Source organism: Takifugu flavidus, chromosome 6, assembly GCF_003711565.1.
Source record: "Takifugu flavidus isolate HTHZ2018 chromosome 6, ASM371156v2, whole genome shotgun sequence".
Taxonomy (NCBI): domain Eukaryota; kingdom Metazoa; phylum Chordata; class Actinopteri; order Tetraodontiformes; family Tetraodontidae; genus Takifugu; species Takifugu flavidus.
Window position 1 is genome coordinate 10276476 of NC_079525.1, and position 26171 is coordinate 10302646.

Genomic DNA, 26171 nt, shown 5'->3' on the forward strand with positions numbered 1-26171 from the left:
TGAGAAGCCTATCAAACATCAAATGCCACAAATTATATTTACCACAACTCATTTTTGTATATTTGTGGAAAATGTATTTGGAAATGATAATTAATACATGATTTATGCTTATTTTATGACCTAGGCTGTTGCTATTCCCCACTTTCACCACTAGAGGCCCCATGTTCCAATTACTAGACCGCTCATTCGAGTATTTAATGACCAATAACTTTATTCTTCCATCGTGTGGAGTCAAAACGATCACATATCAGCGGTTCCCTCTTCCTTCTAGTATAAGTCATACTAATAATATGCTTTTGTGCATATTTTATTTTCTGTTTAATTTCAAACTAAAACCAATCAGCTATAGTTATGTTTTTAGTTCAATGACACCCTTCCCTAAACACTAAAGTCAATTATCGTCTAATTATTAGGTTAACATCTTAGTTATGCTGCTATAGGCTGAGGCTGCCGGGGTCCAGAAACATGATCACCAGGCCTCTGTCACCCCTCTGGGTCATGGTCTCCTCTCCTCTCCTCTCCTCTCTCTCCTCTCCTCTCCTCTCCTCTCCTCTCCTCTCCTCTCCTAAGTAGACTAATGATGTTATTTCTTGAGTAGTTTTTCTGCTTCTCCCCCCCTCCTCTCTGTATACATCTACAGGTATCGCCGCCTTCATAAGCTGTATACTGACCCTACCACCCTACCAGCAGCTTATTTTAATTACGGTAATATAATGTATTTTCATGTTCTACCTATTGTCTCCTCTACCTGTCCTCCCCCTTCTCCTCTCTCTCTACCCAGCCCCCCATCAGCAGGAGGGTCCCCCAACATGAGCCTGGTCCTGCTCAAGGTTTCTTCCTGTTAAAGGGGAGTTTTTCCTGCCACTGTTGCTTGTTGGGGGTCAGGCCCTGGGATTCTGGAAAGCGCCTATAAACAATTCAGATGCTATATAAATAAAGATTGACTGATTGATTGAAGATTGAATTCTGAATAATCTCAAAATTCTGCCTTTAAATTCGGAATTCTGATTTTTCACTCAGAACTCTGGACTGAAAGACATAAAGAAGAACCTTTGTGCAAAGCCCTTTGCAGAAAACATCTGATAAACGTGAGCCTTCAGTGGAAACAGGTGGAAGGTGGAAACAGGCAAAACGCTTATTGTCTTAGCAATACCTGACCTTAAGGCCTTGAAAGACCAATTACAACTATATATAGCTTAACCTTAACATGAGTTGAGGATGTTGCAGTGCAAAAGAGGACAGGAAAAGTTAATACATGAAACAGGGAGAGAGTATTTTGTCCTGGACATAACTTATGTCTCTCGCTAAAGGATCTTTACACATGGATGAAGCCAGGTGAGACAAGAAATCAGAAATAATTGATACATCGACTGATTTGTGTGAGCTAAAGTGTAAAAAAACATTTGGGGGTTAAAAAAAAACACTTGAAATAGCATTTATCTGTTTTAATCCTATATCTATAAGGGACCTACTAATAATCAACTAATACGTAGTGGGTTTAACTCACAAGGGACAAAGTACAATTTGCACATTCGAGGCCGTAAACTTATATGATCATATCTTCCACCTTGTGCAGGGAAAATCGAACAGAAGGCTCGTTCGAACACATCCTCCATCTTTGGGACAAATAAAATGATAAATTAACATTTGATTCATCGTCACGTGGTCCCCGAGGCATCGATAATGGGTACGTGTGTATAGAAACAAGGTTTGCCATTAATAGGCTTTTTCTTGTTCATCCTCTCTGTATTGTTTGCAAAGGCTCTTTGAGAGGATGCCAGCGAAGGGGCGGGACTGCGCGCCTGGCGGGGGGGTAGGTGCGGTAGTGCGCAGAGAGACCCACCGCCACAGAGCCGGACGGATATGCAGAGGCACAGGGATGCACACAAAATGTTGCGCGCCCGAAGAGTGACAGGAGCCTGCCTGTGAACATACTGCAACAACAAAACAGCCACCAGAAACGTCGAAAGCTCTCCTGCTCAGACCGAAGGACCCGCGTACACGAAGCGTCATTTGCCGCAAAACAACCCCCTCCCGCATCCTGTCGGAGCTCCCATACGTTTCATCTGTGCATGAATCCTCCGCTCGGCTGGCGGCTCCAGAATAAAACCGGGCGGCGTTGACGACCGTGCGTGCCGTCAGTTCGAGCACCTTTTCTGCGTCTCCGCACAACCACTTGGAACCTCCGTCAGGATGGCGTTAACCATCTGCACGAGATTCACCGACGAATATCAGCTGTTCGAGGAGCTGGGGAAGTAAGGGCGCAATCTTTTTCATCATCTGGCACAATCTGAGTAGCAAATGTCAGACCCTTATGTAATAGGCCGCTTATGCCTACAGATTCTGCGCTATCTGCATCTGTGCTTTAAATGTGTGAGCGTGCGCAAGAGCATAGCGTTGTGTGAGTGTATGTGTGTGTGTGTTCGCGCGCGTGTTTAGGGGGATGGGAAGGAGGGTGCACAAGCGATATCAGGTCGGATTGTCAGGTCGGGCTATCTATCACAAATGGCAGTATTTGGAATCTGTTTATCTGAATCCCACATCTGGAGGACTGCTTCCGTCCTTCAGGATGATCCCACCAGCCATTTGCCTCCGTACGGTGCAGGCGCCGATATTGCATTCGGACACCTTTCACAACATCGTCGCGCTTATCAAAAAACAGCGCCCCCCCCGACCCTTTGCCCCTCTGACCTTTTCCTAGGTCCCCCCGTCAATGCGTCAACAGACGCCTGTTTGCTGATTCCCGAGCTTTAGGTCAATTAGCAGACACAGACTGGGAATTCCTCACCCCAGAGAGATAGACAGTCGGAAAAAACACATAACCGAGATTGCGCGCGCGTCCTCGTGGCTGTGCATGTGTGTGAGCGCCATCTCGCTGACGTGGTTGTTACCTGCCTGTGCACACCCTGACCTGCAGCGTGCCCAAGACCCCGCATGTGGTCAATATGCCCCGACATAGATATCAGGCTCAGACCAGCGTTCCCAGTTAACCCAGTGTCCATCGAGGACACCTGTGTTTCTATGGAGATGTGTTATCTTTCCTGTGCTCATGTGCTGTCAGGCATTAATAATGTGCCCACATATGGGCTTGACCTGGGTTGAAAACCTAAAAATGATCACAAAGATTTTTAAATCAAACACCAGAATAATGGTAATGTCTCCCCGCACCACAACCAGTCTCACATACGCACTAATCCACGGAAAATTAAATCCATTACATGCACACTCGCCCAGTACTAATCTGAAAAAGATGCTGCAACTGTAAAATAAAAGGAACATTTAAAAGTAGTCGCAGGTGTCAGCGGTACTTTGGATTCTCAGTGGGAAAATGGGGGGAAAGAGATTTTTAAAAACCCACAGACACGGTGTAAAGAAATATGTTAAAATATTATTACAGTTTTAATTTTACTGTGCTACTGCAGGAAGTAACATGGTTATGTAAGATGCTATGATCATTTCCTTTGCTAAATCCTCTATAAATTAGAGGTAAGCTTCAGTGGCAAGCTGCTCACTCCAGAGGATGTTAGATAACATGTTTATGCTACACATTATGCTGTATGTTTAGCAGCAGTTTTAAGGCCTGTTGTTTGATGTGCTGTGATTGACTGAAACCTTTAAAACAGTGGCCATGACAGCCACAGCAGCAGCAGCGAGGAGCCCAGTTAGAGAAAGAGATGGGTTCATTTTAGAAATCCTTTGTTATTTGTGTTTTGCTATGGCTTCAATGGGGCGTTCGCCTCTCAAATGAAGATGTGTGGCAGGAAAGAAGAGAACAGGTTATTGTGTGTGAGAAAAGGTGTGTTTGCAGAGAAAGAGGATGAATAGAAAATCAGCCTGCACGGCTGCAGAGCTGAGGGTCCATGGTGGCACTTAGAGATGAGAGATGCAGCACTCTGCTCCTCTCCTCCCTCAAATATAGCTGACCTAGTTTTTGTTTTTTTAATCTTCATACATGGAACACCAATAACACCACGTGGAGGGCAGTGTTCATTGGTTCAGTTCACTGTGTGTGTTTTCTCTGAAGAGCTATGCTTGTGAGTACTCTTCTATTCAAAAGGTGGTTTGTTATAACCACTGGCGCGTTGTACTTAGAAATCATCCAGTTTAAAGTACCTGCTTCTCCTTTTTGAGCGTGCTTATGCTCTTCGTACTTGACTCTGCTTTTGAGGGTCCCTGTAGATCAACTACCACAAATTCCACCTAATATTGTTCCAACCCTTTCTTCCCAGGGGTGCGTTCTCTGTGGTCAGGAGGTGCGTGAAGATCTCCTCTGGACAGGAATATGCTGCCAAAATCATCAACACCAAGAAGCTTTCCGCCAGAGGTAGTAAACACAAACACGTGCATGATCTGCCCCACACACACAAACACTCACGCACCCACACACACACTCCATAAAACATGTCCCTTATGTGTGGATGGGCTGTGAACATGGCTGCCCCTAAAATAATCTTTAGGGGGGAAATGTGCAAATGCGTGCCTGGGTGAAAGAACGGGCACAAAGGCTCATCTGGATTTTGGATTTCATTAAGTTCATTTGAAGGAAAAAAAAGACCCACAAATGTGTCCAGTCTGATGCAGCTGTCGCATGTCCTGCTGTCAGGTGTAACTTATTTAGGCCTCTGTTTCTATGGGAGCATTTGTCACATGCAACCTTGAGTGAACGACGTTCTTCTGCATGGTTGTTTGTGTGTGAGTGTGTGTGTTGTATTGATTCAGGGCTCTGGCTGGTCTTGTCGTCCCAGGGGCAGATCTCTTGTGAAGCCGACCCAGTTCTTTCACATCCGTCACTGTAATTGTAGCCACTGGCCTGGTTGCTTTAGGCTTGGAACACACACACACACACACACAACACACACACACACACACACACACAGCCCAGGAACTGCCAAGAGCATATTCAAGATTATTAACCAATGGCATGTCGTGCTATCCTTGTTCCTCCTCCTTGTCAGCCAATGGCGTGTTGGTCACAGAATGGCGGTGGGTGTTTGCCAGTGGCTGCTGTTATACCACACGATACAGCATCGTTCTGCAGCTGCGCAGCAACACTTTCCAGTCCAACACAATTTGCATGTACATTTTATAATCAACCCAAACATTAACCCACCATAAGGAAGCGTCTGCTGGGGGTCAGAACCCTGAAAGCACCAGAAGATTCTCCAGTCTGATGGAACCAAGATGGAACTTTTTTGGCCTCAATTTGAAGCCTCATATTAAGTGCTGCTCTTCACCTGCCCAACATCATTCTTGCAGGAACTTTCATTCATTCTTTTCTGTATTCTATTCACTGATTTTTCCTCTCTTCACACATACAGATCCATTCACCGACCTCCTCTGCCTTCTTTATTCCTGCTCCCTGCCTCATATTAAATTCTTTCCTTTGTCTACATTCTTTCCATTCCTTCCTTTTTTCCGTCTTTCACTTGCCTGGTGCAGAGTTTGTAACAGACACCTCAGCAGACGGCTCAGTGTCTCGTCTCTTGCATGCTGGGAGAGATTTTCCAAAAATACTGCAAAGGGCGATCTCACAACATTTGAATGTGGAACTATATGTTCACAAATGCACATGTGGAAACACACACACTCATAGATAGATATTAATATACTGTACATGTACGTACATACTCTAAATATGTTTATATACATATGCTGCATGTGTGTATTTACCCTGAATGTTAGATACTGTATGCATATACACAGACACACACTCATGTTCGCATGTCACATATGGGCTTACTGTCCGCGATAAGCCCGAGAATTTAAACTCTGATTCCCTTCTCTCTGGCTGGATCATGACCTCTGCCCAACCACCACCCCATTGTGTGTGCTTATTTAAGGAAGTGAATGTGCGTGTGAGTATATATAATTTACAGGGATTTAGTGTGGGATTGCTGGGTGGAAATATGGCAGATCAAGGCTGCTTGTGCGTGTGTTTGATTCATTTTATTTCAACTTTATTTATATAGTGTCTGTGTTGTGTCACAGGAACCCAGAGTGGCAGGAAGAAAAGCTTGCTTTTACAGGAAGACCTGCTGAGCAGGACAAGGTCATAAGGGTCATATAGTGAGACGCTCCTGCTGATAGCTGACTGTGTGAAGGTCAGGAGAGGACAGAAACAGTTGCAGAACAGAAACATGCATACTGTTCATGAAAGTAAATTGTCATACTGCAGAAACTAAACTAAAACTGAGCAGGTCAGTGTGCAACTATGGACTCATGACACCTGTAGATAGATACAGAGAGGGAGAGGAGGAGAGGGGGAAGAGAAAGTGAGAGAGACACACACACACACAAGAAACAGTATTACTGTCATCAGACAATGACCTATAAAAGAAGAGAGGAGAGGAGACGAGGTGATGTGAAGACACGCAACCATGAGCCTGTAGAGTAAGAGAAACTCGTCAGTGGATTGTGTTTCCGTACTCGGTCATCCCAACATAACCTACAGATTATAGGTTTTCTCAAAGAGAGAGACCTCCCATACCTGGACAGGGAACTGGTCCCACAGCAAAGGGGCCTGAGAGCTCAAGGCTCGGCCAGCCCTTCAACTTTTAAAGCTTCTGAGAACCACAAGAAAACCAGCACTGTGAAAGGTGAGCAGTCTACTGGGACGATCTGGCGCTATCATCTTCTCCAGGTATGATGGAGTTTGGCCTCTAAGGACCTTGTCGGTCAGGAAAAGTATTTTAAAATCTATTCTTGATTTAATGGGCAGCCATTGAAGAGGGGTCAGGGGCGGAGTAATGTGATCTCTCCTGCCAATTCCCATCAGAACTCTAGCTGCAGCATTTTGGATCAGATGGAGGCACGCCAATGAATTATTCAGACATCCTGATAACAATGAATTACAATTTTATATTCCAGATAAAGGACAGATTCCTTACAGACAAACTAAAAGGCTAAAGAAACAGCATCGGGTGATCTATACCCGAAGAATCCAGGACCCAACACAATGACGTCACTTTTGTACGACTTGAGAAGAAGGACATTTGCGGTCATCTAAGACTTTATATCTTTGAGCCTGAAGTTTCACTTACTGCTCTGTTTCGTCATCATGCCATCATAATAGTTCCAAAGGGAAGCGTGTACACGGTGAAAGGGATCAGTCCATGGACAGAACCTTGAAGTCTAACAAATCAAGTAGACAACCAAGGCCAGTGGATGAAGCAGTCAGAAGATCTTTTATCACTCTAAGTAGTGCTCTTTCCACCCTGGGATGAGCTCTAAGACTCAAGCGAAACATTTCAGAAAGACTGACTGCAGGTGGTCAAGTAACTGAGTCAGCGCCACCTTTTCAAGAAAACCAGAGAAAGGGCAGGTTAGTGGTAGGCCTGTAATTTGTTAACATGTCTGGTGAGGTTTTTTGAGCAGTGGTTTGATTACCGGTACTGCAGCCTTTTAAAGCAAGGACTACGCAGCCTGATGCGAAAGAAAAACTACTCTGGCATCTAACAGAACTACCAATCAAGGACAAAATATCAAACAGTCCTTGGGGACTGAGAGACATGTGGTAGACCTACTTAAGACAGAGGACATCTCAGGAATGTTAATCAGTTCTAAAGAATTTAAGGGCTTATTGGAGCTTTTAGGTGTTTCTGATGACTGTATAACAGCTGTTGAGCGATCGATATTTTCCTCTAATAGTTGTAATTTTGTTAGTGAAGAAGCTTCTGGAGTTGAAGGCGTATGTGGCCGACTCGTCAGTGTTGCTCAGGTGCTAAAGAGAGAACTGGAGATGTTGTTTTCTTTAAATAGGTATAATAGGCACTTGCTGTTTACATAGCCTTGCTGAGGGTGTTTTAATGAGCTATCATTGTGGAAGGAATAACATCTTCTACAAACGCTGTGCTTTCTGCTTGAGGTTCCTAACTTGTGAATTGTGTCACATGTGGTTGGACCTTTGGATCCAGTCTCAGTCCTGAGGTCTGCAAGAGCGGATGAAAATCAACATTTCTGTCCAGTGTTTGTGTACATGTGGATGATGTACGGTATCACTCTTGAAGCAGAACTCTCACTCCCTCTGTGTCCTGTCACGATGACTCTGATATATTTTGTCACTTAGCATTTCCTTGTGATCTGCTGTGTGTGTGTGCCAGCACACGTATTTGTGGTTCCAGCTCTGTGTGTGTCTTTGCAGCCCTGTATTTGGTTTTGCTTTTCTGCACATTTTAAATCATAAAACATTTTTGCTAAAACCTTCCATTGGAGTGAAGAGATTTCAGGAATTATGAACTATTTCTACAGCTGAAGGGGGGGGGGGGTGTTATTCCTGCATTCCTCTTGTGTCATTGTCAGTGAAACAGGAGCGAGAGAGGGTGATGAGATAGATAGGAGGGAAGTAAAGAAGGGGGCTCACATGACTCACTCAGCTTTTGAAGGCTAAAAATAAGTGTTGGGCATTCTCTCACTTGCACAATCTCAGACACTCATGGTTTTTGTTTCAGTCGATCCTCATTTGTGTGTTCACACTGACAGCAACGACACACAGAGGAAAATAAATGCAGCGGCTCATATTCTTCTCTTTAACCCTTTCAAGGCTTCCATATCTTCGCATTTTAATTCCAGCTAACAATTAATTTCTGTTTACGTCAGACTAAAAACACAAGCTGTATCAATGAAAACCATAATATTCTCCCAGTCTGTTCAAAATCTTCAGCCCGTCACAAACAAGATTAATCATTGGTTAATATAAGTCTGGCCATGTCTGAGGTGTGTCAACAATCTTTGTTCCTTTTTATGCTGCCCACCTGTCAGAGCGGGGCTGAGAACAGGAGATTAACAGCAAATGCCGACTTTATTGACCATAAACTATTAGCCTCTTGACAAAGTGAGAAAATAAACACGCTATTGGACATTAAACTAAAAACCACTCCTGATGGAGAAAATAAACCACAAAAACACTACAGAAAACTACCTTAAATTAATGATCACACAAGAGAGGCAAACAAAACAATTGTGAAAACTGAAGTTAACTACAGTTTTACAATTAAATGACAAAACCCAAACAAACAAACAGCCATGCTTGAGGAATTCAACAACATGAGTAGCACAATACAAGGACACCGCTGGAGTGCGTGACAGGACAAAGCACTCCAACAGAGGACAAAGGAAGACACAGACACATGAGGACAATGAGGACCAGGTGGAAACCATCAGGAATCAGGGAGGACAATCAGGCAGGTGACACATAAGGGAAGAGCAAGCGAGTCACCTTTCAAAATAAAACAGGAAGTCAGGAGACAAGCCTCATTCATTTTTTTTGATAGTTCAATTGCGCAGTCTCTCCAGTAGAGCTCACGATCTAAAATGGACAGACCAGAACCCCTTTAATAAATAAGAAAAGCTTTGATAAAACTTAACGTCGGGAAAAATTTTGACAAACTGGCCTCTTCATTCACGCTAATTCGATGCAAACGATGATTTATTGCTCAAATAATAAGAAAAAACTCTTAAACCCCCCTGTAAAACTGAAAGTGATGGTGGATTCCAGAAAACAAACTGAAGAAAAAGCAAGATGCTCCATAATTACAGGGCTTTGTGTTGCCTCTGTCCTTTTCAACTGCTGGTTTTTTAAAGGCATTATTCACCGTTCCTCTCTAACAAAGCTCTCTGTCCTCCCTCTGATGTGTCTTGCTCTTATTTATCTTCGTCTTTGTGTTTAGTGGAAATCGTCATGGTAAACTGCCCGTGGCAGCTTGTAATTCTTAGTAGCCTATAATAATTCTCTCAGTTGAATAACAATTAGCCAAGAACAAGACGTTGACCGACATTACCCTAAAATGGCTGAAGAATCATGAGATCAAATAAAGCACTTCACCTTTTAATCCATATATATGACAATGATGGATCGAGACTTTAGGCTATTTTTGCTTGTGGCGGTTACTTTGGTACTTCTGGTGCCACTGTTATGAGTAGTCAAAGAGAGCTTTATCTCTGATCCAAGGCACCTATAGTTTCACCTTGTATTATCTGCCTCATAATTTTTTTTCTGTCGTGAGCACAAGAAGAGGACAGCCATGTCTCAGCAGCCCAAATGGTTTCATTAGACCCTCCAGTTATGCCAAGAGGAAGAATGGAACCATGATGGGGGCTACTTATTGTAGCCACTGAGGATGCTACGTTCATGCCTTTACATCTTTTTTAGTTAACTAGTTGATTTGTGTGGGGTTTTGGAATTAGCCAATGTTTATTTTCATTGGGATTAAATTATTTACTGTTTCACACTTTAACAGACAGATAATCATAAACTGTAATAAGTTATAAAAATGCTAGGCAACATAGTTTTAATAGCATGGTAATTTGCTAATATTGAAGCAATATTGAGTGTTAAAATTCTGCTTTTTAGAGAGGGAGGCAGAGAGAGAGAGAGAGAAAGAGAGAGAGAGAGATTCTATGCTGCAGTGCAGTAGCAGAAATGACACAAACCGCCTGCAAGAACATCAAGCAGTTCTGCAGGAAGACAGAACTTGTAGGTGGGGATTAACCTCTGTGTATTAACAGGTGCATTAATGTTAGAGACTTTCCAGAGTAATTAAAGGTTTTTTATATTGCCAATAAAATATATAAAATGAATTCAACCTCAAAAACTTGCAAATGGTTCATTTTTAATAGATTTGGAGTGATTCTGGTGGGAATATCATTCTTTTGTTGATTCTGTCTTCCCAAAGGTTTATCTGCTGCCCCAAACTGCTGACATGGAGAAAAAATTTGGCATCTGGCATCTAGCCTGACCTAAATATGAAAGAAAAGGATACATGCTTGCAATGCTGAGGGTAGAAGCTGGCTAGGGGGTTAGTGAGGTTATGGTTTGTGAGGTGAGGTAAAATATCTGATCATGGAAAGCCTGCCTGCATATTTAGAGACTTAAGTTTAGGTGAGAGAGGCTGTTTATCTTTGAGAACGGTAGCATTGTGACTTTCTAGGGTTTCTTCTCTCATTATTCTCTTATATCATACTCTTGACTGCAGAATTATACTGCAGCGAGTTGGTTTACGTAAAAAGAACCATTTGAAAAAACTTTGGAATAAAACCTGACTTGACCACAACCAGCTAAAATGCTTCTGACCCAGCACAAATGTGTTTTTGTCACAGACAGGCAAACCTCTGAAGATATGTTTACATATTTAGCATATTAGCACATTAGCATGTGATTTTACAACTGCCCAACTTTCCAAATTAAAAGGGGCATGCTCAGTTCCCCCTGGGTAAAATAAATATATGTAAAAGTGAAACAGAAAGTCATGTTCTGATAAAATCAGACATTTCTGCCCCTCGTATAGCTTTGGAGTTGACTCGTAGTGTTTGAACTCTTGATGTCGGCCATTTGCATGCAAGGCTGGTTCCACTGCAGAGGAGAGGAAAGGCCTGATGCTCTGATTGGTGCAGGAGTTGCTAGACAACAGATGTCCAGCCGGCTGGGAGGTGGACTACCTGTGGAGGAGAGTGAGTGAGAGACAGAGAGAGACAGAGAGAGACACACAGCAATCTGTAAAATAAGTATAAGACCATGTTTGAGTTGGCTGTGCTGCATCAAAGACATTTGGTCACAGAATATTACCATTATATTTGGCCTTTCTAATGCCATCGTATCAAATATTAACTTTGCGATCACATTTGTAGGTTAGCAAGATGTTATTGTACTTTGAAGGTTTAAAAGTTTTCCCATCAGACGTGAACGTGCACGAATGCTTTATTATGGGACACATTGTTTCATCAGAGCAAAGCAGCAGAGTTTGTGTTGCAGTGTTACTCTGTGCTGACACTGGTGGAACACAAACTCATGGCAAAAAAGGCAAAAGACTCGTGAATCTTTTCAGCCGGTGCTGGTGACCTTCCTCAGAAGGTCCTGCTAATCATCCAGCACTCAAACATGGCTCGTTTCTTCAAGGTTCTCTTTAACCTCTTTGCATTGTTGGAATTTTTTTTGGGATTAAAACTGAAAACTAATTTAAATCTGTTTCTTCCTTCAGCCGTAGTGCAGTCAGTGTTCATTTTTCCATGCTGCTACAGGGCCCTGTCTTTTTTTATCGGACTCCTCCCTCTGATGTGGAAGCACAGTATTTCAGTCCGTGAACGTACTGTACTGGCGTTTCACAGAACATTTGAGAGCTCGCCAATTTGGTTGGGTTGAAAGTGTGCTGCAGCTCTGGGTTTGTCTGTATGCTGCTCCTTATAGAATCACTCCATATTCCTGGATGTATAGTGGGAACTGTCTTTGTTGGTGGAGCCACAGAGTTTCACTATAGCATCAAGACCAGAAGGAAGGGAGAGAAAAATAGGTGTCCTATTTTACTTGGAGAAAGAAGTAGGACCTCTCCTCTCCTCTCCTCTCCTCTCCTCTCCTCTCCTCTCCTCCTCTCCTCTCCTCTCCTCTCCTCTCCTCTCCTCTCCTCTCTCTCCTCTCCTCTCCTCTCCTCTCCTCCTCTCCTCTCCTCTCCTCCTCTCCTCTCCTCTCCTCTCCTCTCCTCTCCTCTCCTCTCCTCTCTCTCCTCTCCTCTCCCTCCTTCTCTCCTCTCCCTCCCACTCTGTCTTTTGGCTACGCTGAAATGGGTCACCTCATCACTGTACTGCGTCACTTCCTGTAACGTCTGCTGCTCTGACTCAGTTGGACTGAACTGAGCCCGACTTTGGCTCCCCATGTCTGAGACTGGAGAGTTTTCTGGTTTCTTCCATAGACGAGCGACTTGAGCAACTGCTTGGGGGCTTCCGGGCCAACGCGGTCACACTGAACGCATCATTAAGGTCTTATCTGATCCAGTCATCTAAAGATTGTGTTTGTGCCTTAGTGGTTGTTCACAACCAGAATATAGAATATTTAACATAAATGTTGTGGTATAAGTGCATTATAAAAGCATTTATAAGTACAGATTTACCAGCTTTTTTTGGTATGTAAGATTTTGAGTATCTATGGAAGACCATTAATGAAAAGGGCGGGTGTGAAGAACATGCATTTAGTTTGCGTTTGGTGAGTCCAAATCAAATGTAACTTGTAGAACTCTGGAGGCTGAAGCCACTGTCGCTGCTCTGCTGTCAGTGAACCAACCACATATCAGGTCACATTATTTTTGCTAAGCATTTCAGTTCTGATAAGAAAAAGTGTCAAGTTGACATAACTTGACCCCCCCAACACACACACGGACACAAGCACGCACGCACGCACACACACACGTCATGTTCACAGAGATCACACTGACATCACATGCAGAGCACCCTCCCCAAGGTCAAAACTGTCTTACAGCCAACTTCAATTTAGATGAGTCAGTGAGTCAATCATGCCAAATAATCATTAAGAGAACTAAAAATAACAGTTCTCTGCATTCTCCCTGTCTGTGTCTCCTGTTTTCTCTTTTAGATCATCAAAAGCTGGAGAGGGAGGCGAGGATTTGTCGTTTACTGAAGCACCCCAACATCGGTGAGTCCTCAAACTCCAAATATGCACACATCAACACACTGCAGCACGTTTGGTTCAGGTCTCTGGAGATTCCTGCTGTGGCTATTCATCTTCCAGACACAGTTATAAGAAGGCGAGATAGATAGAGAAACTCTGTGTGTGTGTGTGTGTGTGTGTGTGTGTGTGTGTGTGCGCGCGCGTGTGTGTCTAATGATGATGTATTTGCATGCTCTATCAGCTGAGTCATCAGAAAAACAGCAGCGCTCTCCATGCTCTCTTTTATCCACTGATCCTCGACACCCCTCCTCCTTTTACCTCCAGCAGGAGCCACATCTCCTCCCATCTTGCTTTCACACTCATCCACTCCTGCTATTCTTTCACTTGCCTTGATTATTTCCAATTTATAAAAGTCATTTCTACCCAACTTCAGCCATTCTTGTCAGGTTTCCACAGTAATCGGGCTCTCAGGAGGCTCAAAACTCTAAACATTTCTAGTCACACAAGTAGGGCTCGAATCAAAAGTATGTGGAGAATTAAAACCAATATGGGACTAGCTGGTGATACAACAGTGTGTTAGTTTCATTACTATTGTGTGACCTGTCAAATATTTCAGCAACTACTTTGGTTTCGAAGCCAAGTCTAAACAATTGACCGGAATGACCCAGTTCTTTCATCTAAATGTGTGTTTATGAGTTAAGAGGCTGTTGCACACGTCATAAGTATAATTTAAGGTCTCTCTGAGTATATTTGGCATGTGTATCTTTCTTGTAGCAAATCAGCAGGAACCTTCAGATGTTTGCATGGAACATTATATGTTTATTCTTTTTTTCAAAAACAAGATTTCCAATGTGTTTCACAACCTCAAACCTGCCTGAGAGGCTCAGCGTTTCAGTGATATTCGAGATGTTCAGTGTCTTCTTTTATTATCCTGTCTAGTACGACTGCATGACAGCATATCAGAAGAGGGTTTCCACTATCTGGTTTTTGATCTGTGAGTAATAGACTGACGCTCACACTCTGCCACACATTTGTCTACACTTCAAAATGGCTTCGACATGACGTAGCATTACAATACGACATATTAATGCATTTAAACTGTTTTTGCAAATGTGAGTATTTTGGAACATTTGCAATGTATGTTCAGTTCAGAAAGGTCGTAAAACATGTATAAACTGTCAAAAAACATGTGATCTCTAGTTTTTCCTCCGTCCCTCCACAGGGTGACAGGAGGAGAGCTGTTTGAAGATATTGTAGCCAGAGAGTATTACAGTGAAGCTGATGCCAGGTAAACACACACACACACACACACACACACACACACACACATACTGCAGCGTGTATTTTTGTGAGTTTCCCATATGGTCGTGTCAGAGGTGTGACACAGCTGCCTTGTCTCTGAGGCGTCTGGTAGAGATATTTATAAAGGTGATTAATGACATATAGCTGGTGGTATTAATCATATACCCTCGCCTTCAACATTTATGTTGAAGTACTGTCTCCCCAGAGAGAGAGAGACAGAGAAAGAGAGAGAGACAGAGACTACTCTCTTCCCATCATAACTGCGAGCTTTGTCTGTAAAATATAACACATTAAACTGAGGTGATAAAAACATCGTCATCCCCAGAGTCACCTGTCATGAAAGTGGAACACATAATCAACTGTTATGAAACAGTTTCCCCTCTCCTCTTCTCAGTTAATTAACCTTGTGTTGTCTTTTTCTACCCCCCGTTTGTGTCCTCAGCCACTGCATACAGCAGATCCTGGAGAGTGTCCATCACTGCCATGTTAACGGGATCGTTCACAGGGATCTGAAGGTTTGTACAACCTCTGGCACTCCTTCATTCTGACCTGGCCTGATCTATTTCAGTGCATTGCTGTGTGAGCTGGACAGGCAGGTGGGCTATCACAAGAAAGGACTCTAAAAATTAAATAATCTGGCTTTCTGTATGACGTTCTTTCAAAAAAATATTGCAAATAATAAAAGTGGATCTCAGTATTTTTTGTGTGTAATAAAGACAACCAAATTTGAAATTTGAACCAAATTTGAGCTGTCAGATAATTTCCATCATTATTATGAATTTGTATGAATTATGTAAATATGTCCAGATGTCACTTTGGTGCAGCGATTTGTCAATCATGAAGTTACTCCTCACAGGCTGACTGTTTGGAGTCTCTAAATGTTAAAAAATGCATTATTCAGTAGAGGACACAGTGAGAATGACCTTAGGTTAGAAAAGACCTTTCTTCACTTCTGTGTATGCGTTCTTATTCTTGTTCTTGTTCTTGCTACATATTGACTACCAACATACTCATTCTACTAGCAAAGTGAGGACATCTGTGGGAAATTAGGACAGTTTGGCTGGTCCTGGCCACTTCAAAGGACTGATTGAGGGTTAAAACAGGGTTTTAAGATTGAGAGTAGAATTGGGATTAGGTCAGGATTAGGGTCTTGATCAGGGTCAAGGTTGGGGGGGGGTTGTTGTTAGGTTAAGGGAAGGGGCTGGGGAATTGTAATTGTAAAGAAAGAAATGCAAGGATCTGTGTGTGTGTTCTTGCATTTATGCTGTATTAATGGCCAAAACGATTGCTGTCAGTGTGCACGTGTGATGATGGTCACACGTGCACACTGACAGCACGTGTGATGATGGATAGGTGCCACCAAATATGCACACACAGGGGATATTACAGAATCCGGTGGAAAGACTCACAGACTTGCCAGTCCCTTGGCTCCCTTGGCTTCAACTGATGAAGCCAAGGGTTGGTTTAGGTAACCTGATTCCAGATCTGTGAACATTAGCATCACCTTTTTCGCCCCAACAGCCTGAGAACCTTTTATTGGCCAGCAAGCTGAAGGGTGCGGCGGTCAAGTTGGCTGATTTTGGGTTGGCTATCGAGGTGCAGGGCGACCAACAGGCGTGGTTTGGTGAGTATTTATAATTCTATATGGCATTAAAACTCAAATAAATGATGTAAATAGTTTGATAACTATATGAAAATGTGCTGGAGTATGCTGCTCGCTGAATGATGACATCTCCACTCCTTCAAATGACCTTTCCAGGATTTGCTGGCACCCCAGGATACTTATCACCAGAGGTTCTGAGGAAGGACCCATATGGGAAGCCGGTGGACATGTGGGCGTGTGGTAAATGACATTTAAATCCTGCCACCTCAGCTGCTAAGTGGATGCTGCAGATAAAGTTGTAACTGGGTCAACCTAAGCTGAGACTCATGTTCTCTGTTGTTTTTGTTTTTTTTGTCAAACTGAATAAATTTTGCCTACTGAGGCTTTAAGGTTAAAGCACATAACTGAACATGTCGCTCTCCTCCAGGTGTGATTTTATATATCCTTCTGGTGGGTTATCCACCCTTTTGGGATGAGGACCAGCACCGCCTTTACCAGCAAATCAAAGCTGGGGCCTATGATGTAAGCACACAATTAAAAACAGGGCTGTCCATTAAAACTGAAAAAAATCAAAATGAACTAAAATAAACTCCATCAATTCAAATTCAATAAGTTTGGTTATAGATCATTTATGCTCAACAAAGCTCAAGATCAACACCGTCAAGATGTCACCTTCCTTGTTTTACCAGTAGGCTGGATATTTTACTGTATAAGTACCTTTGACTTTTCTTTGCCAGTTCCCATCCCCAGAGTGGGACACTGTAACCCCTGAGGCCAAAGATTTGATCAACAAGATGTTAACCATCAACCCCAGCAAGCGCATCACTGCCTCAGAGGCCCTTAAACACCCCTGGATCTGCGTATGTGGCACTGGCACAAATACACACGGACACGCATGCGTCCACCCAGACAGGCCTTCAGTCACGTCTAATCAAACGATCTCACTTGCCACCTGCAGCAACGGTCCACCGTAGCCTCCATGATGCACAGGCAGGAGACAGTGGAGTGCCTGAAGAAATTCAATGCCCGGAGGAAACTCAAGGTCAGACATGCAGCAGTTGTTAATATTTCTGTTTTTGGAGACCCAACATTACCAAACCGTGTTTCTGACTCCTTATGTCAGAATGTTGACTTGCTCTGAGACCTTTAGCTTGCCCTTTTACTCTGCTCCTCTTTCTTTCTGCAAGCTTATCAAACATACTATTTCTGTCCCTTCCTTCCATTTTCTCCCTTCCTTCTTCCTTCCTTCCATCTCCTCCCTTCCTCCTTCCTTCCTTCCTTCCTTCCTTCCTTCCTTCCTTCCTTCCTTCCTTCCTTCCTTCCTTCCTTCCTTCCTTCCTTCCTTCCTTCTGTTCTCTCACTGCAGGGAGCCATATTGACCACTTTGCTGGTCACAAGAAACTTCTCAGGTATGTCAGTAACAGCCACAGAACAGCTTCTCTAAACATAATTCAGATACTTTTCTATGTATGTATGTATGTATGTATGTATGTATGTATGTATGTGTGTGGGTGTGGGTGTGGGTGTGGGTGTGGGTGTGGGTGTGGGTGTGTGTGTATATGTATGTATGCACACACACACACACACATATATATATATGTGTGTGTGTGTGTGTAGAAAAGGTGCTTAATGCTTCATTGTACTTCTCCAAACATGGACCAATTGGTAAACAGGCATCTTTCTTTTATCGACTGATCATTGGCTCTTCCACCAGAGCTCAGTTTAGCTCCTCTCATATCTTTTTGCATATATTATCTTTTTTTCTGTTTTCTGAGGCTCAGCCTTCTTTCTGTCTTCATTCTACAGTTAACTGCATCAGGGCATTTGTGTCTTTTTATTCATCACCTTCTTTCTTTCTCAATTTCCTTCTTTTGTTTGGATTGTGGTTTCCATTTGAGGTAAGATTTTTGGAATGAAAAGGCATTTTACGGGGCCAGGATGTTCAGGCTTTACTCCTCTAACCCTCACAGATGCATGGGAACAAATGCTGAAGTAAAAGAGAAAGTTTTGGGCCTTTTATAGAACTATAGGCCCTTCACATACAGTTCAACTATTAGATCAAGATAATCCAGGAAAGGCTGCAGCATGAATTGCTAATAAAAATGACTGTTTGAATTCATTTAATGACAGTTGCAAGGAGAGAAGAAAACAGTGGGATTATAGGATGTATGAGGGGTTCATGTGCATGAGTCAGTTTAAGAATGCCATGTCAGTGAAGACAGGGGCTTCATTCTTTTCATCACCTGGTAAGGGGCCCTCATGACATGACAGGCAAGCAGCTCTGCATAAATGCTGATGCCATCCTATGGATATGTTGCACTGCATTATGGATGTTGCACCTGGAGTTTGAAGATAAGCGCAGTGGACTGATATGCTTGCTGCATGGTAGCGTAGCCTCTGGCCCAGGACTCGCTGAACTCTCATGCTATCTCTGTCATTCCTCCCACAGCAGCCAAGAGTTTGCTCAACAAGAAGACGGACGGCGTTAAGGTGAGAGGCTTCTTCACAGCGGAGGAGATGCTTGGTCACTTGCATTAGCCTGTGGGAACGTTCAGTGTCTGAGACCCAAAAATGACTGTATGCATTTTGCACCTTGAACATCATCATTCATGGACAGTCACTCCAGCAGTGGGCACCGATTTTAGGGTTTTTAAGGTTGGAACCTTCCTGTTGTTCATGTGACATCGCTGCCGACAGTCACTCACAGTTAAAATAGTTTTATATGTCATCTCTGATTTTGCTGGTGTCTCCTTAATGAACCCCGGCAGCTCTCAGCCCCAAGATGCTCCAGCCATGTTTGTGCATTTGGAGTCTGATATGAAGTTAGCATTTGATGCAGAAGAGAACATGCACATGCTTCCCCACACATCTTTATGCATGTACAATACTAAGGAATCAGCTCTCCTGAGAGATCATATGTGTGGATCTGGGAGCTTTGTGTGTAATCATTGCTCTCAGCTACAATCTGCCTTTGGAGAACAGTCTGCAAATAATGTGATTTTTGTAAATGAAGAATCTAGTAACTGAGGCTTGAAAGACCAGATCAGGACAGGTTCTCATTCAAATGGTCAGTTCAGAAAGGTCTTTCCACATGATATGTTATTTTTCTTACTGTTAAGATTTATCTAAAACTATCTACACAGAATTTTTATTTTAATTATGTGAGTTTGGGGAAGCTTCTGCACCCATTCCGCTCCAAATGTTGATATTTTCTTCTCTTTCATTATGTTTTAGTTTCAGTAATTCTCCGAGCTTCTGTTCTTTTCCAGATGTTTACCTTTCATTTTGGAACCCAAAGATAAAATTTAGAAAAGAGCTGAAGGAGACGAGTGATGAATGTGTGTTTCATTGGAAATTGGAGTCGAACATGACAATAATGTCCATTAAGAGGGTTACTGGGGAGCTCTCAGTCCCACTCATCTGCTGAAATGAACTCATTAAGCCAAGCTTCATTTACAGAAAGAGAAATGTTGTGTCTGGAGTACAACTCATGTAGTGTACACTTCTCATCAATGTTGGTTGGTTGGTTGGTTGGTTGGTTGGTTGGTTGTAGCAAAGTACAGGCAGATGTTAGACATGCAACTCAGATCCCTCAGAAATGGACCGTGGCCATTGTGCGTGTGCACAAGTGTGAAAATGTATGTTTGTCATGTCCCCTCTACACTGCCCCCTGCAGGTCAACAACAAAGCCAACATAGTGACCACCAGTCCTAAAGACACTGGCCCCGCCCCTGCACTGGTATAGCTACACAGCCTCAACATCACCTGCACCTTCATCCACAAAAAGCTCCTCACCTCCCCACCTCACACCCCACTGTGGGGGAGGAAGAGGTTCATCCTTTCCAAAAAATAGGGCTCAGGCCATTTTTCTAGATCATCCTCAGTTTTGCTGGGGCAGGGGAGGGGCACGGGTTAAATAACAGGAGGTAAGAAGGCTAAAGAGTCTACTTCATCCACAGACCATCCGTGAATAAAAAGGTGTGTAAAAGCTGTACAGTTGGTTTTCCAACTCCAGCATCATGGATACAGATTTGAAAGACGTAATCCTACATCCATCTGGAGAAGATGAGCATGCATGAGGGCCCAAAGGCAACACCTGGCCGGGTTTGCTGGATCTGTACATTTATCAGGTTCAATTTAAACGACAAGCTTTTACACGCAGAAATACCATAGCTTTATACACAGTAGGGTCAACCTCTACCTCTGCCTCACCCTGGCTCCCCATGCAAGGACCCCTGGTCTCTGCATTGCCTCTGCACACCGACGCCATGCTTGTGCTGCTGTAATGTTGCTTGATATGATTTGGGAATGGCTTGGATGGAGTGAGTGTCGCATGGAAGTGTTATTCAGTTTGTCTGTGCGTTGATGGAGAGTGAGGACGACGGCTCTTTGGCCTCAGCATGATGCTTCACCGCCAACTGACTTGGCGGTCATTCATTGGCTGTCTGCTGACTGGCTGCTGATGTCAGCCCACATGACTGTAACCCTGCATGATGTCAAAGTCTCTCTCATCCCCCGTTTGCTGTCACATGATTACACATTAGCACACACGGTCTCTCTTTCTCTCTCTTTCATCGTTCTTTCTCTTCCCCACAAGCTTGCAGACACAAACACTCACAGATGCACAAGGACGTACACACAGATGCAGACCGATGTTGTAATCTTCTGTAAGGGATGAGTGATTAGGACGCCTGAGCTGCTCATCCAGATCGATTCCACAAAGGCTCAGACGTGTGTTTACTAAGATGAAAAAAGAGCTCATAGCTTATTCAAACATTGTAGTTTGTTTTTTATTCATTCAGCTATTTTGTCAAATTTATGCATCTTCTTCTCTCCGTAGGAACCACAGACAACTGTGATCCACAACCCTGTGGATGGAAATAAGGTAGAACTAAGCAGCCATAATTCCTCTGGTGTCTCCTCTGACCTTTACTTTGTGCACGTTATGTAATCAGCTGATAATATATTCTGCTCATCTGGACATACTGATAGTCAGGGCTCAAATGCCCGTCTGGGTCCTCCACATTGCTGGTTTACTGACTATAACAAGACAAATATCATTCCTCTTTTTTTATGGTGTATTGTAATAGAGGAAATATTAAGAATAGCATTAGAGTTACAGAAAATTTGAGGATTTTTTTTACTTCTACTCCTAATTTGCTATGTGGATATAGTGATTATTCATTTGTTGATGTATTACATGTGCAGGAATCCATCGAGAGCGCTAATACCACCATCGAGGACGAGGACGTTAAAGGTTGGAGCATTTTTTTTGTGAAACTTGCCCTCGACAGTGAGATGCTCCAACAGTCGGAGCTCTGACACCCTTTTATGTGACCAGTTTTAATTTTCTTTCTGTTTTTTTGGGTTTCTCCTCCCTTTGCTCCACAAAACCAACATGTACATTTGTGCCTTTACAACTTTCACCTTTACCGACCCCCCCCCACCACCACACACACACACACACACACGACACACTTACACACCTGAAACCCACATACATGCCCTCCTGTGCCGCCTCACCAGCCCTTCGTCTGGGCAGCTTAGTCAGCAGCTTCACGAGCTCTAAGAACCGTTCCTCTCAGCTGTCTGACTCGAGACAGACTCCCACCTCCTCGGTCCAGTGTAAGTCCCACCCCAAAGGGGAAGAGTTGCACCGCTCTCATCCCCTCCTGTTATCCTGTCCATTACTGCAGAAAAGGAAACTTGAAGTGTGGTCTCGTGCTCCTGACGGATGCTTTTAGATTTTTGTTTGCCGTGTTTGTTTTACCCTCCCCTGTGAAGCCAAGGTTCTGTTGTGACCTGTCTTCGTGTCTTTTAGGCACTGGTGCTGTTGTCGAACATCCTCTTTACCTTCTTTCGTTGCTTTAAAAACATCACACATACACCCTCCCGCACACAGATCCTTTTGTACCTTGTGGCTGTGAAAGAAATGGAAATCATTTATGTGTCATTACTATTTACCACCTGTATTTTTGTTGCTCAAATTAAGAAATTGTTTTAATATCCCCCAGCTTGCACCAATAACTCTAAAGGTAACTGTCCACATTATTTAGTTTCAACTACTTTTGTTGCAAATGCTTCTGGGCAGCTGATGTGTCCATTCATTTTGACCTTTGTTGGGTGAAAGAATTCTTGCCATCCTGCATTTTTCTGCCTATTAGTCATGGAAGGCTTTATTTAGGAATAAAATATCAACAATATTGTCATTAAAAAACCTCCTTCCGTTTCTAATAGCTTTGAAATCACGCTAGATTCCTGCTAGAACTGGTAGACTAGACTGCATCAAAAGCTGATTTGATATTTTATTTGCACTCTCTCGGAGTGTCAATTGAAATCTTGTCGTTGTGACGTTTCTGGACTCTTGTTGCAGCTCGCAAACAGGAAATAATCAAAGTGACCGAGCAGCTGATTGAGTCCATCAACAACGGAGACTTTGAGACTTACGCGTGAGTTTCTTCGCTTCTGCTCATCATTTGCAACCTCTTTTCTCTGTTACTGATGATGTTTTATTTGGTGTAACAGGAAGATTTGTGATCCTGGCCTAACCTCCTTTGAGCCCGAGGCCTTGGGCAACCTGGTGGAAGGACACGACTTCCACCGCTTTTACTTTGAGAACGGTTTGTTGGAAATCGCTGATATTTGCTTTTAGAACAGGTAGATTTGCACTCCTGCTCAAGCAGGACAGAAGTGCTTTGTGAGTGGATGGCAAAAATAAATGGATGGCCAAAATAAATGGATCAGGATCATTTATTCACGTTTATCTCCAATATTAGTTGCTAATCTGGATACCGTGAAAAAGCTTTATTATACAGACGTGTCCAGAGAAAATCTGCTAGCTGTACACGATTCACCTCCTCCCTGAGGACAGTTTATGGCAGAATAACCTCCATCTGGTGCATCACGGTGAAGCCATCCTACCACTCTAATAGGTTATATTTCCATTTCAGCCCTGTCCAAGGGGAACAAACCAGTGCACACCATCCTGTTGAACCCCCACGTGCATCTAATTGGAGAAAACGCAGCGTGCATTGCCTACATTCGACTGACGCAGTACATGGATGCTGGCGGCATGCCCCGCACCATGCAGTCTGAGGAAACCCGTGTGTGGCACCGCCGCGAGGGCAGGTGGCAGAACATCCACTTCCACCGCTCTGGCTCACCCAGTATTCCCTCCCAGTAAGAGACAGTAAGGACATAGGTCACGGTCCAAAATGTCACACGGCATTTCCATGTAAGCAGGGGAACCGATTGCTCTGATTTTTCAGTTTTTGTTTACATCTTCTATGGGATTGTGGAGTCCAGGGGTGCAAAATGTCCACCTAGAAAAAAACCTGCCCATCCCAGTATATCATTCTCTAAATGTAGTATGGCAAGAGTGCACGAATGTCCTACTTCTGAACAGATTTTGCATCCCTGGAGGCTCTTACCCACAATCCTGTGCACAGGGTTGCTATAGCACTGATTCATCATAATATAAAGAGAATTGGGGATGACAGCTTGTTTGACGGACAACAAACTCTGATGAACAATGACAGTCAAGCGTATTTGTTTTATTTTATGTGACTTGTCTCCAGTCATTTTGTAGAAATCAAAAGAAAAGCTAGCGATGCTCAGCCTGCCCAGATTTGAGCTGAAATCTTTGAAGCTAATCAGACTTCCTTTATCACTGCGGTTAATTCTCAAAAAAAGTCTCTTTCCTTTTTGTACATGTTGCATCTGCCTGTCCCAAGTCTGTGCTGCTGTACTCAGCATGCACACAACTGGGACAAATGACACTGTCGTTCCAGTGTGAACTTTGACCCCCCCTTGCCCTATTTCTGTCTATGCAGAGAATTGTGGGTAAGAATAGCAAAAAATCCTGGCTGTTAGTAGAGCAGGCCAAGTGTGAGTACTGGAGCTAAACAAGGTCAGTATATGAAGGTTTTGCTCCAAACCTGAAACAGAGTGAATTTTGTGCCTAACATGCCAAATGCAGGAATGTTAATCCTCTTACTGAATCTGCTGTGAAAGTGAATATTTCTACATGTCAGTTAATATTTAATACAATAGCTGATACTGATTTTGTTTCTCTGCGTTGCAGTTAATATCAACATGTGTTCGACAGAAAGCCCATCAACACATGGAGGACAGTCATCTCTGACTGCTCCGACCTCTGACCCCTCGCTATGACAACAACATCGCACAGGACACCAGTATTAATGCATTTTATTGTCGAAGCATTTTATTGACAGACATCATTTGCAACCACCTCCGCGGTGGCCGTGCACAGTATTTGGACATTATGAAACGAGCATATTTAAATTTTGTTTGTTTGTTTGTTTTTTAAGATGTTTTGGTATGCATTTTAAATATAGAGTTGTTTCAATAACTATTACTGGAGGCTATCCCAGAATTTAGTTCTGTATTTTTATGTGTGTTTATGTGTGTGCAATAAAAAAAAGTAGAGAAAAAAGAAAAAAAAAACATTTGAAAGATCAGAATGTTTAAAAAACTGAGCTTGCTTTAGTTCTGGTGATGTATATACATTGTGATTGTTGATTACTATAAGAAAATAATTGCTATTCTTGCAATCAGATGAAGTAAGAGTTTACGTTAAATCCAGTTTCTGAGCTGCATTTATGTTTGCTATGAGCTAAGTCACCATTTCAATCGTCCCATTTCGATCCGTGATACTAATTTAAATGTAAAGAAAAAGCAGAGCAGCTGACACTTTGCATTGAAATGTTTGCCTTTATATCAGTGACATAAGAAATAAGAGAATGTAGCATATATGTAATATATGACAATTCAAGACTATTGTGTAGTGCATGGGGGGGTTAACTGTAAGTAAGATCAAATATATCTTCTGGTTGATTTGTGAATCACTGACTTGTTTGCATTCGTTAATGTGCATCAGTCCCATCCCGACTGTTTTCAGTATCCTCCGGTATCAGCAGAACTCTGGCATAAACAATAATGCAGACATTGTTTACATGCAGAATATACACATATGTGGAAAAGAAAAAAATGAATCATCTCTGGAGGAGCAAAGTGGTCCTGGGTGCCTAAAGCAGCCCTCACGTTTTGTATAAAAAAAGAAGAAAAGAAATTCATTTTTCATGTTTGTACTCGTATTGTGTGGCCGTAGGTAGACTTTTCTGTTGTCATCTCTTTCTTGCCATATCCAGTGTGTTACTTTTATCAGTGGCACAGTGAAGATGATGAAGCTGCAACCTTCGGTGTTAGTTAACCAGGTGGCAGGGACTGCAGATCTGGGAGCCTCGTAAGCGTCTCCAAGCGGAGGCAAGGGCACTTGTATCAAACCAGTGTGGCTGTGTTGCATGATGGGAAGTCTTCCATGATTATCAGTGCTTCTGCCAGCCACTGGTCTCCGCGCCACCATGGCAAGATTACACTGGTGTTTTAGCCATCCTCACTGTTTGCTCTATTCAGTCGGTTAGTCTTTCTCTCTCTTCTTTCTTTTTTTTTTGTAAAAGGAACATATGATAGACATTACTTTTAACTAAACATATGATGTCAGTGTGATGCACCATTCCTTACATGGTGTGTACCTGTTGCCAGCACAGCAATGGATGGCTTAACATGTTTAAGAAATAAATAAATCTGCTAAAAGGTGGGCTCTTGTTGTAACTTGGAGTTTTAATTAATGTACACACACCTGACACTGCTGATGATGAACCTGAGGTCAACAAGATTAATTAAGGCATGATTCTTAGCCCTCAACTTCAACATGTCTGGACTCCTTCTGATGGAGCATCTATGCAAAACATCAGTGAATTGATTATACTTCCGCTCCTATTATACACATTTGACAAAACACTGATCACTTATCAATCAACTAATTTGAAAACCAGAGGGAATTGAACTTGCACC

At 42.9% G+C, this 26171-nt stretch overlaps 1 protein-coding gene across 15 annotated transcripts; it reads left to right on the forward strand.

The window, feature by feature from the left end:
• The first annotated feature begins 1792 nt into the window (after nt 1-1792).
• LOC130526724 (calcium/calmodulin-dependent protein kinase type II delta 2 chain) lies at nt 1793-25910 on the forward strand. Of its 15 annotated transcripts, none has more exons than XR_008950840.1 (22): nt 1793-2255; nt 4230-4324; nt 13355-13414; nt 14330-14384; nt 14613-14678; nt 15135-15207; nt 16214-16316; nt 16452-16535; nt 16723-16817; nt 17033-17155; nt 17254-17337; nt 17662-17704; nt 18745-18785; nt 19972-20034; nt 21136-21180; nt 21504-21552; nt 21822-21920; nt 22310-22330; nt 22669-22744; nt 22821-22915; nt 23246-23529; nt 24379-25910. XR_008950840.1 is itself a non-coding variant. In XM_057034565.1 (22 exons), the coding sequence occupies exons 1-21, from the start codon at nt 2194-2196 to the stop codon at nt 23476-23478; spliced, it is 1665 nt and encodes a 554-aa protein (XP_056890545.1). In that variant the 5' UTR covers nt 1793-2193; the 3' UTR covers nt 23479-23484; nt 24379-25910. The 15 variants fall into 15 exon arrangements, 14 of the variants coding, with proteins under 14 accessions (XP_056890545.1, XP_056890544.1, XP_056890546.1 ...); XM_057034565.1 differs by having other exon boundaries at nt 23246-23484; XM_057034564.1 differs by having other exon boundaries at nt 1795-2255; nt 23246-23474.
• Nucleotides 25911-26171: the final 261 nt, after the last annotated feature.

Excerpts from the sequence above, each read along its gene's own strand:
- LOC130526724 (XM_057034565.1), top strand. The coding sequence starts at position 2,194 with ATGGCGTTAACCATCTGCACGAGATTCACCGACGAATATCAGCTGTTC. Across the intron at positions 14,679-15,134 it reads TACAGTGAAGCTGATGCCAG|CCACTGCATACAGCAGATCC; the intron begins GTAAACACACAC and ends TTGTGTCCTCAG. Across the intron at positions 22,745-22,820 it reads GGAGACTTTGAGACTTACGC|GAAGATTTGTGATCCTGGCC; the intron begins GTGAGTTTCTTC and ends TTGGTGTAACAG.